The sequence below is a fragment of the Pleurodeles waltl genome, chromosome 6 (genome assembly GCF_031143425.1).
Source record: "Pleurodeles waltl isolate 20211129_DDA chromosome 6, aPleWal1.hap1.20221129, whole genome shotgun sequence".
NCBI classification, from domain to species: Eukaryota; Metazoa; Chordata; class Amphibia; order Caudata; family Salamandridae; genus Pleurodeles; species Pleurodeles waltl.
The window spans coordinates 429084983-429100131 of record NC_090445.1 but is presented as its reverse complement, the minus strand read 5'-3'; the positions used below and the strand labels follow the sequence as shown (position 1 = coordinate 429100131).

The following is a 15149-nucleotide window of genomic DNA, read 5'->3' as shown; positions in this document are numbered from 1 at the left end:
TATTATGGTTACCAGTGACTTACTGATCTTCCTTAGGTTGGAAGTTACACACTCTTATATACTTGTGCGCCACCTCTAAGTCAGCAGGCAAAGACACCCTACATTTAGCAAAAGTTGAGAAATTACACTAACCTTTCGAGTAGGTTGGTCCCAGTACAAGCCAGATAGCAGGGCTTCTCCTATTCCTGGTCCTGTATGCTAGAAATGGCCAGGCTAGACATCCACTTCCTTTGAATAATATCAATGTGGTAACCCTAAATCAAACCATAGCCTCCTTGAGGAGGAAAGTTTGCAATAATCCTGTATGATGATAATTTTCATGTCCCAGTTGTGAAGGTTATCCACACTGTAGTGTGATGGGAGACAAGTAAAGTAAATTAATACATAAATTCAGTGCTTTTGTTGTTAATCAGGATGCTTGGCAATATGCTACCACCTCTATCTTAGTGACTCTGTGATCAGAACTCCGTGCCAACCCAAGGCCAACAGGCCCATATCTGGTACTGGAAACTACATCTATGGCTTTTTGGTACTCAGTGGCCCAGCCCAAGTCATGCCTCTGACCATTAAGGAGGCTCCAGTTCAGCTGAAGTATTATAAACTTCATTCAGTTTTGTCGTTCATCAGAACAAGTGAGAGTTGGTATATACACCACACTCCAGTGCCCGGATTGATGAGCCATGTGCCTGATTGCCTTGTATTCCTGTAGTGCTTTCAGTAGTATTCATGTAATGGTCTACAGATGTGCCTACCTTTTCTGAGAAGATCAGGAACCAGGCAGAAATATCATCATCTCTGTAACTTCAACTGGTTCTTGCCATGTAAATCCTGAGAGTAAGCCTGCTCAATGCTCTATAACACCGACAACTCTGTCAAAAGCTACAGTATGCATTCTGGATGACAGTACTTGAACATACAATCTATAGATGATGCTTTTATTTTTTAACAGGTAAGGGTGGTGGCTTGATCTCCATACGACCTCCTGAAATCACATTTAAGAAATCTTTCTAGAAGGAATCCTACAGGCCAGGTGTCCGAGGTGTTTTACAAGGCCTGATTCTCCACATCTCTTCAGTTACTGAGTTTAAAGACATTGCCCCCTGAAGGTGTAGCCAATAGCATTTAAATTTCTCATATTCATATGGCTATATTGATCTAATCAAATTGTATAATTGATCTGTCTCAAACACATAAATAGATTAAAGATTAACTAGGTAGCAATGTAAGGGAATTTACTTTGTTTTTGCCTTTATATTTTCAGGACATATTATTTCTGCCAGATAGATGGATACCATTTCAAAGGCGGAAGTAATGTATTCATCATTAATAAAACCAGGCAACTGAGTTTTGGCAGTTATTCAGTCATTGCTGGCTAACCTATTGGATGCTTGCAGCTGGTGAGATGTAACTGGTTACCTTGACAATGGCTGCTTTATTGTCCAGCATTAAGCTTGTATCTCTGATTTCATCAGGCAGTTGGCCTGAGTTTTACTTAGCCTGCTTACCTCATCAGTTCCAAAAAATATTGTTTTCTTTACCAACCTGGAAATCTAGCTCGTTGCCTTGCTTCTTAGAAGAACAGTTGAGAAGCTTTACAGTGTGGATGTCCCAGAGCTCCTGAGTTCTTAACTAGCTAAGGCAAAGAAAGAAAATCACCAAGGCAGTTTTCTTACCCATGAAAACATACATATTCACACAATTGGAGCCAAGTCAGCATAAGTCCTTTAATGGAGACATGTAAACATTAATGTACTCTTGTGCTACTCCTCATGCCACCTGCAAACCCTTCTTGCTTGTACTGGGACTACCTGCATGGTGGATTCCTTTTCTAACATCCTCCTGCTTGCCTTCGGGTCTGAAATCTTCCTTAACACTGGTACAAATAGTGCTGAACAAAGAAATGAGAAGCACACCGTCTACATACTTCTCTATATCTAGTTGTAAGCTCCATCTGCTCACAGTGATACACCCATCCAGTATCACTACTATAGCCCAGTAATGATGATATCCTGCTGGTTGGCAGTTGGAAAGAAACCGAGGCGTGATGGCAGTCCATGGGCAGTGCTGCACATGTGTTTTAGCCTTACTGAAAAAGCAATTTGTTACTGCCTCATTCACTAAGTGGCAGTGTTTAAAACTGTAGAAAGGAGTACATTTAGGACTAATTGCTAAACTTTTTGCAACAGGATATTATTTTTCTTACACATTTTCCACCTTTCTAGGTTTTTTTTCACCCCTTGGTCTGAAATACTCTCTTGCATTCTGTCTCTTTATGGCATCCCATTTATTTTTCGAACATGTTCTTGCCCTTTTTCCTTTCAGTGGATTTCTATGGAAGCTCTTCTCTATTCACTTTTGACCACCATTCAGGTTGGGAATATATCCACTTTACACCCAGGGATCTGACGTGTAGCTGGTTGCCTGAACTATGACCACACACGCTGTGATTGGCTAAGCAGATGTAAATCTTCCAGTCCTCTGTTACCCAGGTAGGCGATTGGATGAAGGGTATGGTAGGATGTACTGACTTGGCCCAAACTCACCTTCATGCTAATCTCTCATTTCTTCTCCATGCCCCCTAATATTTGTCACTTCTGCTTGTTAGTCTAATGGCCGTTGCGTTGAACATTCCGTGGTTTGGAGAAGCTCCCCTCAATCTTGCAGGACCTATCTCTATGAAATTGCACACCTTCATCCACCTCGTAGAAAAGCCCTGCTCGCATTAACCCTTTCATACACCTTGGTTGTGTTTTAAGTTGTAATATGCACAGTTCTATTTTGATTTGTTTTGATATGCACTGTTATGTTTTGTTTTGTTCGATTTTGTGTTTACACAAAAATACTAATGCATTTGAATTTCCTTTTTTATGCTAGTATGTTTTGTGATGTGTTGGATTTCGTTTTGGAAATTTTGTTTTTTCTTTCAGCAGCCCCCTAAGTCATCTCTTCAAATTGGTACTCGTGCCTATTTTATTCCACCTTTCTATTTCACTTTCCCTCTTTCTTTTTTTGCACAGTGGTGTATTAACACCTGCCATATTCCCTTGTGCCATTGTTTACTACCGCTCCTGATCTTAGTTTTTGTTTCTCTCTCACCTTTTACCTTTAAAACAGATCAAAGTGGTGAACGCATTCCGTAGCTCTTTATACGGAGGCCTGGAGAAACCAGAGTCCCGAAGCTCCATCCATAACTTCATGACCCACCCAGAGTTCAACATGGAAGAGGACGAGCCTCGAATACCACTTATCGATGACGAAGAGGATGATGACGACAGTGCCGAGACTCAAGGGCTCCTTGGACAACAGGCGAGCATTCCCCGCACATCACTCCCTGTGAACACAAATAACAATACTGTGGACGGGGACCCCGTGTCCATTGTCGCTTTCCAGTCCGAGAGCCCCTTGCACAGCCTGGAAACGTCGATTTGACCATCGATCCCTTCTCCTCATGTATCCTGTCCTCCCAACACCTCATGTGACGTCAAAAAAGGGATTTTCGCATGATAGTCACAGCTTCACAGCAGATGGGATCCCTTATCGTAAATCACACTTTCAACCTCCATATTTTCTCTTAAATTCGAGGGTTGAAGGAACCTTCTCTCAGGCCTTTTTAAATCTTGCTATGTTTCCATTGGCTAGATCCATGGTGGTTGTAAAAAAACAAAAAAGAAAAAAAAAATCATCATCACGTCAAGTACAATGTACCCAGCGAAGAGCTTTAAAACATGCAGTCCTGTCACACAGCTGACAATCGCACAATTTCTAATATGTGATCACACAGACCCTGGAAGCGATTGGCTTTGTGACTGAACGCTCTGTGTTTGGCTGGATAGATGTGCAGGTTTCTTGGGGCATGCAGATGCAATCACAGTCACACAGCTAGATGGCAAAGTAGAAAGCAGCCCATCACTCTACTCAGAAAGAAACGGCGCTTATTACTTATGCTCATTTAAGTCTTGTTTTGCCCTCCATCATCATTTACAAACAAATGTGTCTTCATGTAAAGGGAGGGACTTCTCTTTCCTATTACTTTGCATGTTTATAAAGGAAAAAAAGAAAAAAAAGGAAGACGTTGAAAAAGCTCCATCTCATTGAGAGAAGCACCAGTCGAAGAGTTTTGTGACTGCAGCTGGGCAGTGTTTAAAAGTCGAAATGCTCTTTCTTAAGGTGGTGAAGCAGGTGGGGAACTTAAAGAAACACTTGGGAGATGGAAGCCCCTTCCTCTGACTCTTTTCTTCCCCCCTCCAAAATGTGTATATAATGCTGCAAGACCTGATGTCTCAAAATCAGTCTTCCGCCTTCATTCTTGTATCTTAATACTTCCCTCTGCTCCCTGATCAGAGGGTGTTCCCGCTGAGATGTCAGGAGGGGAGTTGCAGAAGTCTTAACTCTAATGTCTGTGTGTCTTGCCGTAATGGGGTTTCTGTCCAGGGAATCCCCAACCTTCCCTCATGTGCCATTCTGCTCACCCTCAGTTCCCAGAGAGGCTACATTCGTCTCTGATTGTGGAAGGGAGATGTGCTGCAGCAAATAAGACTGCCGTTTATTGTAACCCCCACTTGTTGGTGTATTGGGTGGAGCTGGGGGTCTTTTCACTGCCAGATAAATGCTGTATATGCGCTTTAACGTGGCCGAAATGGTTACTGCTAATGAATATTTTGTGTGGGTAGTGTATATAGGATGGGTTTCCTCTTCAGATATGTGCGCATGTAAAGGGGTGAGGGAGCTGCCTAGCATGAGCCACGTGCAGGCTATGCAGGTCTTTAAAGCAAGGAGTGGAGTAGATACCATACTGGATGAGTTGAAAGCATTGAACTCGGCTCCAAAAGCTGTTTTGTTTTGTGGATTAGAAGAGCTTCAGCAATCCAATGACATCAGGATAGGCCATCTCTGAACTGAACTGACAATTTAAGTTAGAAGTGGTAACGTAATGAAGCCTTGAGATTACTGCAGTCTGGTTTCATCATGTGTCAGTGGCACTCCTGCGCCTCACCACAGAGCTAAGGAATACAGAAATGTGGCTATGTCTTAGCTATAAGTTCCTTTGAGGTCTAACCACGTTCTTTCACAGCCTTACATGCCCACTTGTGGGGATGCATTCCTGCGAGCTGCATTGAAGGTGAAATCTGTTGCCTTTCAACCCCAAACTAAATGACCTCAAACCTTGCCCTATGACAAAGGTCCTCTGTTCCTGCTGTGTCTTTGTCTGTGGTACCAGTAATGTAAGAGTCGACAGGCAAGATGCTAGCTTTGAATCCCAGTTCAGAATAGCTAAACAAAGAATAGGGGAAAATCTATCCAATACCAGCCAGCCCCCTCCGTGCAGTAGCCTTACTGCATTATGGTCTACCAGAGGACTGGAGGAGCATCAGAGGCGGAGATAACAGTCTAAACCGAAACCTATCGCACTGGAAGATTCCACTTCACCAAGAGACTGTTACTTTTTGCTCTAGAGACTTCTAGGTTCAGATGCTATTTTTCACCCTATGAATTCTACTCAAGGCGCTGTTGCTTCTCTTATCACTATGGTTGTAAGCATGTTTATTTTTGGTGGGTGGTTTTGAACGGTATCTGTGTAAAGGAGCTGTATATCAAAAACAAACCAGAAAAACAGCGTGCCAGCTCCTTCTACAAGTGACCGGCACAACGTTTACTTTTGAAAGGCACATCATTAACTCGCCAGGACTCTAGGGCCCACTTGTTGGACGTTTAATCAAAACAACTTCGGAAAGAGCTTCTTGTGTGTTTAATGTGTCCCCTGCAGCCCTCAGGCTGGAGCGGGTTCTGTTCTACAGTGCTGCTCAGTGCACCAGTGAGATCTGTACACTGAGAGGCTGGCGCAGAGCAGGAGCAGCCAGGTGCACACGGACTACACTGCACTTTTTGGAGCGGAGATCTCAAACTGACATCTGGATGCCCCCTAATGAGCAGTCTGAGGGTTGGTAGGTGGGTGTTGTGACAGCCTTTCACCCGCCCCTTCCCTGAAGTGCACCAGTTTGCGAAGTGGGGAGATTCTTGTGGCCATAGTGTCAGTTACCATGTTTTCCTTGGCATGGCACATCTAAAGCAGTTTTCTGGCGTTATTTTGCACTGAACACATTACAGAGCTCCACAGTCAACCCCTCCCGAGAAAGCAGACCAGTGATCAGACTCAATCCCCATGAAGCTGCTCCGTTGTCACCCCACAGCTAGTTAACATCTGGGCATGTGCAGTTTTGAAGGTAAATAGGAACCGTAATATAAGGCATCAAAGAGGACAAAAAAAGGTTTATCTTTTTCCAAGATTATACGAAAGTTGCTTTTCATTTGAAATCCATGGAAGGAAGCTGGTATCCTAAATAACTTCACAAGAAGCATTTCTCAAATATGTGGTGGAGGGACGCTAGTTATGGTTTAGTCAATGATTCCCCTTAGAGTGCTAAGCCTTTTGGGTGTTTAACGGACATGTCACTCGCACAAGTATTAGTGGGTTCCCAGAGCTTGACATTTTTGATTTACTTGCCATAGTATGAGAATATAATAAAGCTATATAAATATTATGCAAAAAATATAGTTTTCCGTAGATTGGAAATTGATATTTTAACGTCAGCCATATGTATCTTGCTTAAATGGAGAGAGGGGCTAAAAGCTACTGTTGTCTGACAGGCAGAGTAGTGCACATGACAAGAAGCTTTCTCGAAAAGTGTCTTGGTTTATCAGTGGTTGGACAGAACACCAGACTTTTATTTCCTTTCTCCGCGTAGCCATCTTTGTACTTTTAAAGTGATTGAGATGAGACACATTTTTTATACGACTTATGTTGATATGGCAGGTTGCTTAAAGTTTGAGCTTTATATGTGCATATGTTTTTATGTAAAATATTTTTTCTAATTAGTTTTAATGGAAATCTAATAGAATTTGATAACTGCTTACGTTATTGAGTAGAGATCTGGTCCTCGGAGAGGATGTGTGGGTCAGCCTTGGAAGGCCCTGTTCTCTTAGGCCAGATGATATCTGTTTGAAAAGCCACAGTAGTAATACTCTACCATAAACTCATTCTTGGCTTTTAAAGAAGTCCGTTCAGATGTTTTTCTATATGTGCTTTCCAATTGTTTTGCTTTGAATAAGCATGTTGGTCAGACAGGGCTTTGGGAGCAACACAAAAGCTAGCTCTCTACAGGTTTGTAAACATGCACCTTTTTCCATGACATTGTAGGGGAAGTGGTTTGCAGCTGTCTCTGGCTTTAGCCCACCTCCCATTATCTGACAGATCTTCAGTTTACACAGTGTAGAATTGCCATCTCTCAGTATTTTTGGTGGCATTCAGTTTTAGCAAGGGTGTTAGAGAACGTTCTGTAGAATTGTGTAATCCTCTGAAGTGTTTTAAAAATATTTTACTTCTCCGCAGAAAGTGACTTGCCCTTTCCACCTCAGACTGCTTGACAGGATTCCCTATTTTAAATAGTTTCTTTTTCCATTGTTGAATGGTTGCCTTCTCCCCCCACCCTCACATATGACCATGTTTTGACATTAGTTTTGTGGCATGGATCTGAAAAAAACATTAAAAGAAACTAAGGGTCAGATTTAGAACTCAGGGGACAGGTTACTCCCTCACAACAGTAACGGATATCCTGTCCGCCGAGATCTAAATCCCCTAGAATGGGGTTTAGAATTTGGCAGATGGAATATCCGTCACCGATGTGGGTATCCGTCACCGTTGTGACAGAGTAACCTGTCCGCCGAGTACTAAATCAGGCCCTAACTCTGAGTTCTACTCGTTAAAAAATTCTCCCATTTACCAGCTGAATATTAAGTTTCATGTGTGTCATGAGTCTGACCAGTTAGTGCATTTGGGGATATTTATCTTAGTTATCACAAATCCAAGTGTTTTTCCCGTGCCCTTCCAATGCCCAAAATTGAGATGTAAACTGGCAAAATATTGAATGTAACACATTTATGCAAGCTTTTGAGGTTTTCTCCTAATTGGAACTGCTGATTTGTTTGGCATGAATGACTAATATGACATTTTTGTTAACCACAATATCTGTATCTACCAAGCTTCTAATTTGTCATCTGTTAAGTTTTTTTTCATGGCTAAAGGGGAACTCCCATGGCAAAACAGACAGTTCTTCCCCTTGTCTAGGACCTTTTTTAAATGTCTATTTTAATAGTGAGTGATCTGTGAGGGGGAAAAGAATCACTGTATTGTGCTCAACGCACTGATCCTCCCAGTCACCATATCGGCCAGCCAGGGAAATCTCCCTCACCCGGGCTTGATGGTAGCCCCACAGCCTTCGTTGTGGTGAGTATGATGGGGAAGATTTCTGGAGAGTCATGAAATTTCCCTGTTACAATTATTGATTGGCGATCACGACTTCCACTTTCATAGCTCACTACTGAAAAGTAACCTCACTCATTGTGAGCACCTCCTTCTGTCTTAGCACCTCATCCCTCAGGTACCAGGCATTGTTCTCCCCTGCTAGAACTCCCCATTCCAGCGATCCATTTGCCTAACTGAAAGTATTGCATATGACTGTCTGTAGCTTTTTAGCCAGTAAAATAAAATGCGCTTATACCTTTAGGTCCATATTTGAATTGGAAGATCTGAAACTACAAGTAGTAAAATTTAAAGCTTTGACGAAACTAACCAGGAGTTGCTGCTGGTTGTCTCTGAAGGGAGAGGACCAATTGGCTGCTATTTAAAAGACCCAAGTTCCACAATTAACAAAAGATACATCCTTTCCTTCGTCATTATGCCAGGCATTGATATTCTACTACTTGAGTATATCTCCTCCCACATGTAGAAGGCATCTCTTTTCACCTGCTAAGCAGCATTTCACTCATTGAGTGTCAATCATCCTTTTCTACCCTTTACCCTATAATTAACTAGGCACCTCACTCTTCCTAGTACAAGGCATAGGCATGCCCCTACTTGTGTAGAAACTGGCCTCTTGGAAAGCGATTATGACAATTCTCATTATTGGGGTGTCCACCACCCAGTTTCCGGTATGAGCACCTGACTTAACGTTTTTTTCTCTTACTAGTACCAAGTGCCCGTCACCCTTTTTTCCATACCGTTTGTAACCTCTTGAAATAAAGTGGTGCTCTGCTCACCTCCCAGGACCACTTGTCGACCTTCGCCTTCCATATTACCCATTTGATCCTTCTGGCCTAACGTGGACCTCCTACTCCCCCTTCAAACTTGTTACTTCTGACTTAAGAATTTTGCCTTGCTTCCTCTACGCTGTATGTGAAGCGCACCTCAAGCAAGCATTTTCTTCCTCAAAGGCCTAGGGATGGATGGGCCTTCTGCCACTTATTGAGCCCTCACTTTAGTGTTATGTACCAGTAATTGGCTTTTGGCCACTGGACGTTTTTTGTCATTCTGTGAGGGACAGGCCATCTGCCGCTGGCTCTTGCTTTATTGACAGGCTTGTACAGCATTCGGCTGGATTTCACTTCCGTGCAGACTTGCAATCCTGTTGCTTTTGCCAAGGTAGCAGGCATGGGTCTCTAACTTTCATTGTAATTCAAGGCATGTATCTTCCTGACCCGAAAATGGACCTCTCTCTTCCCTAATGCATGAAAGCAAGTCTTAGTAATTTCATAAATGAAGGCCTCCCCCGACTGTTCCTCTGTCAAAGAACCCTTTTTTTTTGGGAATGAGAGCCATACAGTTTTGATGTATTTTCCAGCTGCCTTTACTGTTTGAAACCAGCTTATCCCAGCACATCAGCGCTCATTTCTAGCATGCCCCATTAAGAGTTAAAATGCAGGTCACGGACAATTTGGAGTGGTGCCTTCAGGGATCTTCTTACTAGTCTGGACCCATGGAAGCCTGGCTTAACTTGGTCAGAGAGTGTCACCTGCCAAGTAAAGCAGAGTCCATCCCTTACTTGCCTGAATGATACTGGCCTGTCGCACAGTCTTTGCCTGTAGACCAGTCTGCCTATAATTACAGTGGGTTCAAAAATGGCCTCTCCCATCATGTCAGAATTTGTCACAATATCCCCTTCATGTATCAAGATGAAGTGCCATTTCTTTGCACTAGATGAGGTTTTTGTGCACTGCAATCTTGTTTCAGTTGTCAGTCACCGAGGCAAAAGGAATCTTCAGTGGCTGCTTAAGTTATTGTAAAAAAAAAAAAAAAACTCCCTCTGTGTGTCCACTACTTCTTCAGTTGGTCTTCACTGTTTTCCTTCAGTTCTTTTGTTATTGAGTTTTAGACACCTACCGAACTATCTGCCAATTGAGGAAACATTAGGTGTAAAGGAACAGTGCCATGGCAGACAGCGGATAATGTTATATTTTGTGATATGCATTAACTTGCCCTTGTGGTGTTGGATTTCAACCCTGGAACAAAGCCGTGTGCCTCCCGCTCTACACTGTACTGTGTTTAAGCTGAAAGAAAAATGGCAGACTGGTACCAAAGATGTTGCATCACTTCCTGTGTGCGATGGCGATTTTAACCATTTGTCCGTATCATTTTCTTTTAGTAAATTACATATGGAATTGCATTGTTTTTAAACGAAATGTTTTGTGCAATAATGTTCAAATAACCAATCTATGATGAGAGGAAATTAAAACTAAAATTAATTTTAGACATTGGTTTGACTTTGCAAACATGTATCCTCTTGGCTGTGAAGAAGGCAGTAGTCTGTCATAGGGAAAGCAGGTATGTTTTGCAGTGGCGACTACTCTATTCCCTTTCCCAACTGTTCATGATGATAATACAATTCTGAGCCCCTCTGAATAACTTGAGTGTTATTTGTATTTCAAAACATAAACCTGTAGTGAGCCTGGCTGGTCACCTTTGCTAGTTTATGTGGTACTCCACTAGAGATCAGATTATTTACGGGGCAGAAAAACTTCACAGGTATGAAGAACTTCACAGGTATGAAGAAATGCTTTTGAACAACCAGAAAAAAGTTCAGACAAAGGCACTACTGTTCTTTGCAGGTTTGCCACACCTGACAGAGTTGCACCCTTTACAAGGGTGCCATCAGAGAAATAGCAACTAATCATCATGCGTGCAGATAATCCAATGAAAATCTAAAATTGGTGGGGCTATAGGTTGTCATAGTATGTTCAATTGGTAACCTCCACAGAGGGAAGCAGGTGTCTTCATTGGTGGAAGTAACAGTGCATAGCTCATGAGTTATAATATAGATGCAGTACAGCTCCTCAGTTGTTTTGATTCTGGCGTCTTCATGGTCAGTTGCCATCAGTGTGACAGAAAAATAACTCAGCTGGCCAATGATAAAGATTATCTTTAGTTTTTTGTTTTTTTGTTTTGTTGAGGTATGCACATATATAACACTGCCCTGAATGCGTGTCTCTATAATAAGTCAATGTACAGATTGACTCCCATTTATCAGTGCATTCGTTTTATATAAGGAATAAGGACACCCGATGTGCAGTTTTGTAGTTATAATTCAGGCCAAAAAATGGTGTGGAAATAAGTTGGGGATTGGATTCTAAAAGCAGTGAAATTAAGAGCACAACCAAGCAGATCGTTCTATGAAGGACAGATTTAATTGTGCTTTGCTTGGTGTTGGTGAACCAGGCCTAACCGCATAGAGTGCAGAAGAAAATACTGGCCTGGATTATAAATGCATGTATGCGAGTATTTTACACACACACACACACGTCTAAGGGTCCATATGTGTGCATATATATATGTATAGATGCGCACACGTGCAAAGAAAAAATATGCATATATATATAAATGTGCACATTTTTTTTTTTTCAGAAGAGCACGCCGTATTGAATTAAAACGTTCCTTTTTTAAGTAGTTAAAATAATTGAGCACCGGTATTTTTGTATACAAATGACAATATTACTTACGTGGTATGCATGATATTAAACAAAAATGGTGGTTTTGAAGCAATCTGTACCCTGTTGTGTGCCATATTCTAGATTCCGGTTTAGATGCATCTGACGTGTAATAGTATTTTAAATCCTCTTTAATCTCTGTGTATAATACAATATTTTGCATGTATTTATATGGTTCTCGGGGGGTGATGAGTGGGTAGAATTGGATGATCTATTAACTAGCTTCTTCCAGAAAAGTTGAAGCTTGAACATGCCATATGCGTCTTTAATGTAACAATAGAACAACAGAGACAAACAAGTTGAAGAGGCAAATGAGGGCATAATATACAAAAACAAAACAAAGAATGTTTTCGTCCGATACAAGCTTTTTATGCTGTAGACACTCATATTAGTGCCCTAAAGTACGTTAGGGACAAAATAAAACTAACGTGCCCACTTTGTAATTGTGTTGTCATCAGTGTCTGTTTTCCAAAGTGTAACATCAGTCAACTTGTGAAATCCCCATTGTGTCTACCAACTTGTGAAATTATCAGTGCATCCAGCAATATGTTGCCTTTACTGTGTCTTTCACAACGTATGCCAACAATGTGTTTGTCATCTTACGTTATCAGTGTGTCTGCTAATTGTTTGTGCATGATGCCATCAATGTATCGGTCAGTATGTCATGTCCTCTGTTGTGTCTGCCTTGTTTATTTGTAACTTGAGTCTATCTACTAATTTGTCTTCTGTAGACTGCCAAGTTGTGGTGATGTCTTTTTGTGTTTACCAACTGCAGAAATCTTCAATGTGTGACTGTCACCTTTTGCTGAAGGTTCCTGATTCATGAGGTTTCCATACCAGATTGTAATCTGGTCACCTCATCATTCATATCAAGTTTCAGTTAAAAAAAAATGGGAGATATCTAGCGATGTTATGCAGAATACAAGAATTCACAGATTCAATGTCATTGTCAGATTACTTTCCTTACCATCACTTTGTATCCATGAACAAACAGGTCAGAGGTACCTACTCAATGTAGACTTCAGGGACAGCCTTGCCTTGTGACCTCACACTGAAAAAGAGGAGCAATTTAAAGAAGCAGTTTGAATGAATATACCTTGAATATTGCTCTGCATGTTTGGGATATGTTGTAGGATTTGTTTTTCCAAACTGTTGTTTTCAGATTCACTGGCTTTTTTTTGGACATGTTTACATCTTCCCAGTGAAGCATTGGTAGGTTTTCAGTGGAAAAAGTAACATTGTTTGGATGCTAATGCCAAAATGTATTGAGCAGCAAGATGGTGATTCCAAATCCAGCTCTTATTCTGTTGAAAGAGACTTGCCACATACAATGGCTGGTTTGAGGCATTAAAATGGAGGATCACTGTTACTGAAATGCTCAGTAACCTTGCCTATGGTGAAGTTTATCATCTTCAGTTGTAATGCTTTAAACAATATTCGTGGCTCAGTACCAAAGCTATAAAATATTCTTATGTTTTTTTATTGCTTGGACGCTAGACATTAGCTGATACTTTCATCACAAGTATATTTAGCTTGAAAGAGGAAATTGAGTACTCAGAACATGAAATGCTAGAATGAATGGTTCTAAATGTATTTCATTGCTGTGCGCTGAATGGCTATTAGTCAAGCCTTTGTGTCTGATTGTATTTCATGATTGAAGTCACACACTGTCAGAACTGTTATCCCTGAGTGTGAGACACCCCGTCGAGGAAAATCTGTTGAGGAAGATATCCCAGAGCTCTGTTTCAGGAGATACGTGAGTACATCATGAGGAAATCTCTGGGAAAAAGAATTTTTCTGTATTATAAGCAAAATGATTGAGAAAACCCGAGATCAAGCACAATTTAGGTGTTTAAAAAAATGAGTATTTGTAGAATGTGTTGCTGTAGATGCACATGGTCTACATACCCCTGCCTTTTAGTGTATGACTCAGATGTTTGCGAGTTATTTTTCTTCAAAGAAAGTCTTTTGTGTCACAAGATGCACTCTTGCCACCTCCATTGTATGGCAATGCGCGTGGGCACCAACTCCATGTTAGATTGTCTTTCTCTTGCTATCAGATTCATACATGTACTACCAGGGCTCAGAGTTTTGAAGCATTCTGCAGTCAGTCGCACAGACCCAAAAGGTGCAGCTTGATTCTACTCTTTCTTCATCTGCATTCCTCGTGGCAACAACCTCTGGAGACTGACTTATCCACTAACTGCAAGACTTTAAGCCCTAGTTATCGATGATTTCTCTCCAAACAAATGCCCTTTCAGTAATGGAGCAGGTGCCATTCAAATGCTATCCCCAGTGCTATGTTAAATATCTGCGGTCTGATCACCACAAGGTTTGTGACCTCTGTCTTTTCCCTTGATCACAATGTCACTGTGTGCAAGGCCTGTCTCACCTTCAGCTCGAAGAAGTCCCTTCTGTAGCAACGAGAAAGAAGGTGGGCCTAGGAAAAGGTGCGGAGGAAAGCTTCCAATAACACCCTCAATATCTTAGGATACAAAGACCAGTACTGAATCTGGGGATGCCCTTTTGGGCTTCCAACCCATCGACCATCACCCAGACCGGAGATTCAGAACAGAATGAAGAAGAATAGGAGGTTCTCTTCACCTTTGCAGTGAACAAAGATCTCTACAAGGGTTGTAAGTATGGTTGGCATCAGCACGCACGAGGCCTGTCAGGATTCTCCATGCTGAGAGGGTCTTGAATAGAGCCCTCTGACCACTACACAACCTCCGGTCCAATAAGGAGAGTAAACACCTGGATGCTGCAGGTCGGAGGGTGGCAGTATTAGCAGGGGTTTATTCTCTTTACTTCCTCATCCCAAAGAAGGACGGCTCCCTCAGGTCCATTCTGGATCTCAGGCCCCTAAACTGATACATTCTCTCCAAACATTTCCATGTGGTGATGCTGCAGGATTGCACCCCTCTGCCTCAACAAGGCAATTGCATGTTGGTATTAGACCTCAAGGATGCCTACTTTCATGTCCCCAATTATCCATCCCACCTATGCTACTTCTGCTTCATGGAGAGTGGCAATCACTATAATTTTAAGGTACTTCTTTTTGGCCTCATGACTGCTCCAAGAGTCTACACAAAGAACCTAGTGGCAGTAGCTGTCCATCTAAGGAGTGGGGGTTGTTGGAGAAGGAATGGCCTTGTTTTCCCCTACCTAAGCAAGCACCAGTGGTTAAGAGTTACCCAGATTGCCATCATGAATCTGTACAGCCTTTGGTTTTTGAAAAATGCCACCACATCCCATCTTCAGCCCTTCAAGTCCAGCCCTTTTTAGGGGCAATACTAAACTCCGTTACAAACCAAGCCTATCCCAGTCCAAAGAGG

The 15149-nt window shown here is 41.9% G+C and overlaps 1 protein-coding gene across 6 annotated transcripts in view; it reads left to right on the top strand.

Annotated features, from left to right (window-relative positions):
* Positions 1-7053, top strand: part of ATP2B4 (ATPase plasma membrane Ca2+ transporting 4) — a 588558-nt gene extending 581505 nt beyond the window's left edge. For 4 of the 6 annotated variants that reach the window (XM_069238449.1, XM_069238447.1, XM_069238453.1 and 1 more), the window contains one exon: positions 3115-7053. In XM_069238449.1, the coding sequence (XP_069094550.1) occupies positions 3115-3429 (315 nt within the window). In that variant the 3' untranslated portion in view covers positions 3430-7053. The remainder of the gene's footprint in view (positions 1-3114) is intronic. The other 2 variants (XM_069238451.1, XM_069238452.1) reach the window with 2 other exon arrangements.
* Positions 7054-15149: the final 8096 nt, after the last annotated feature.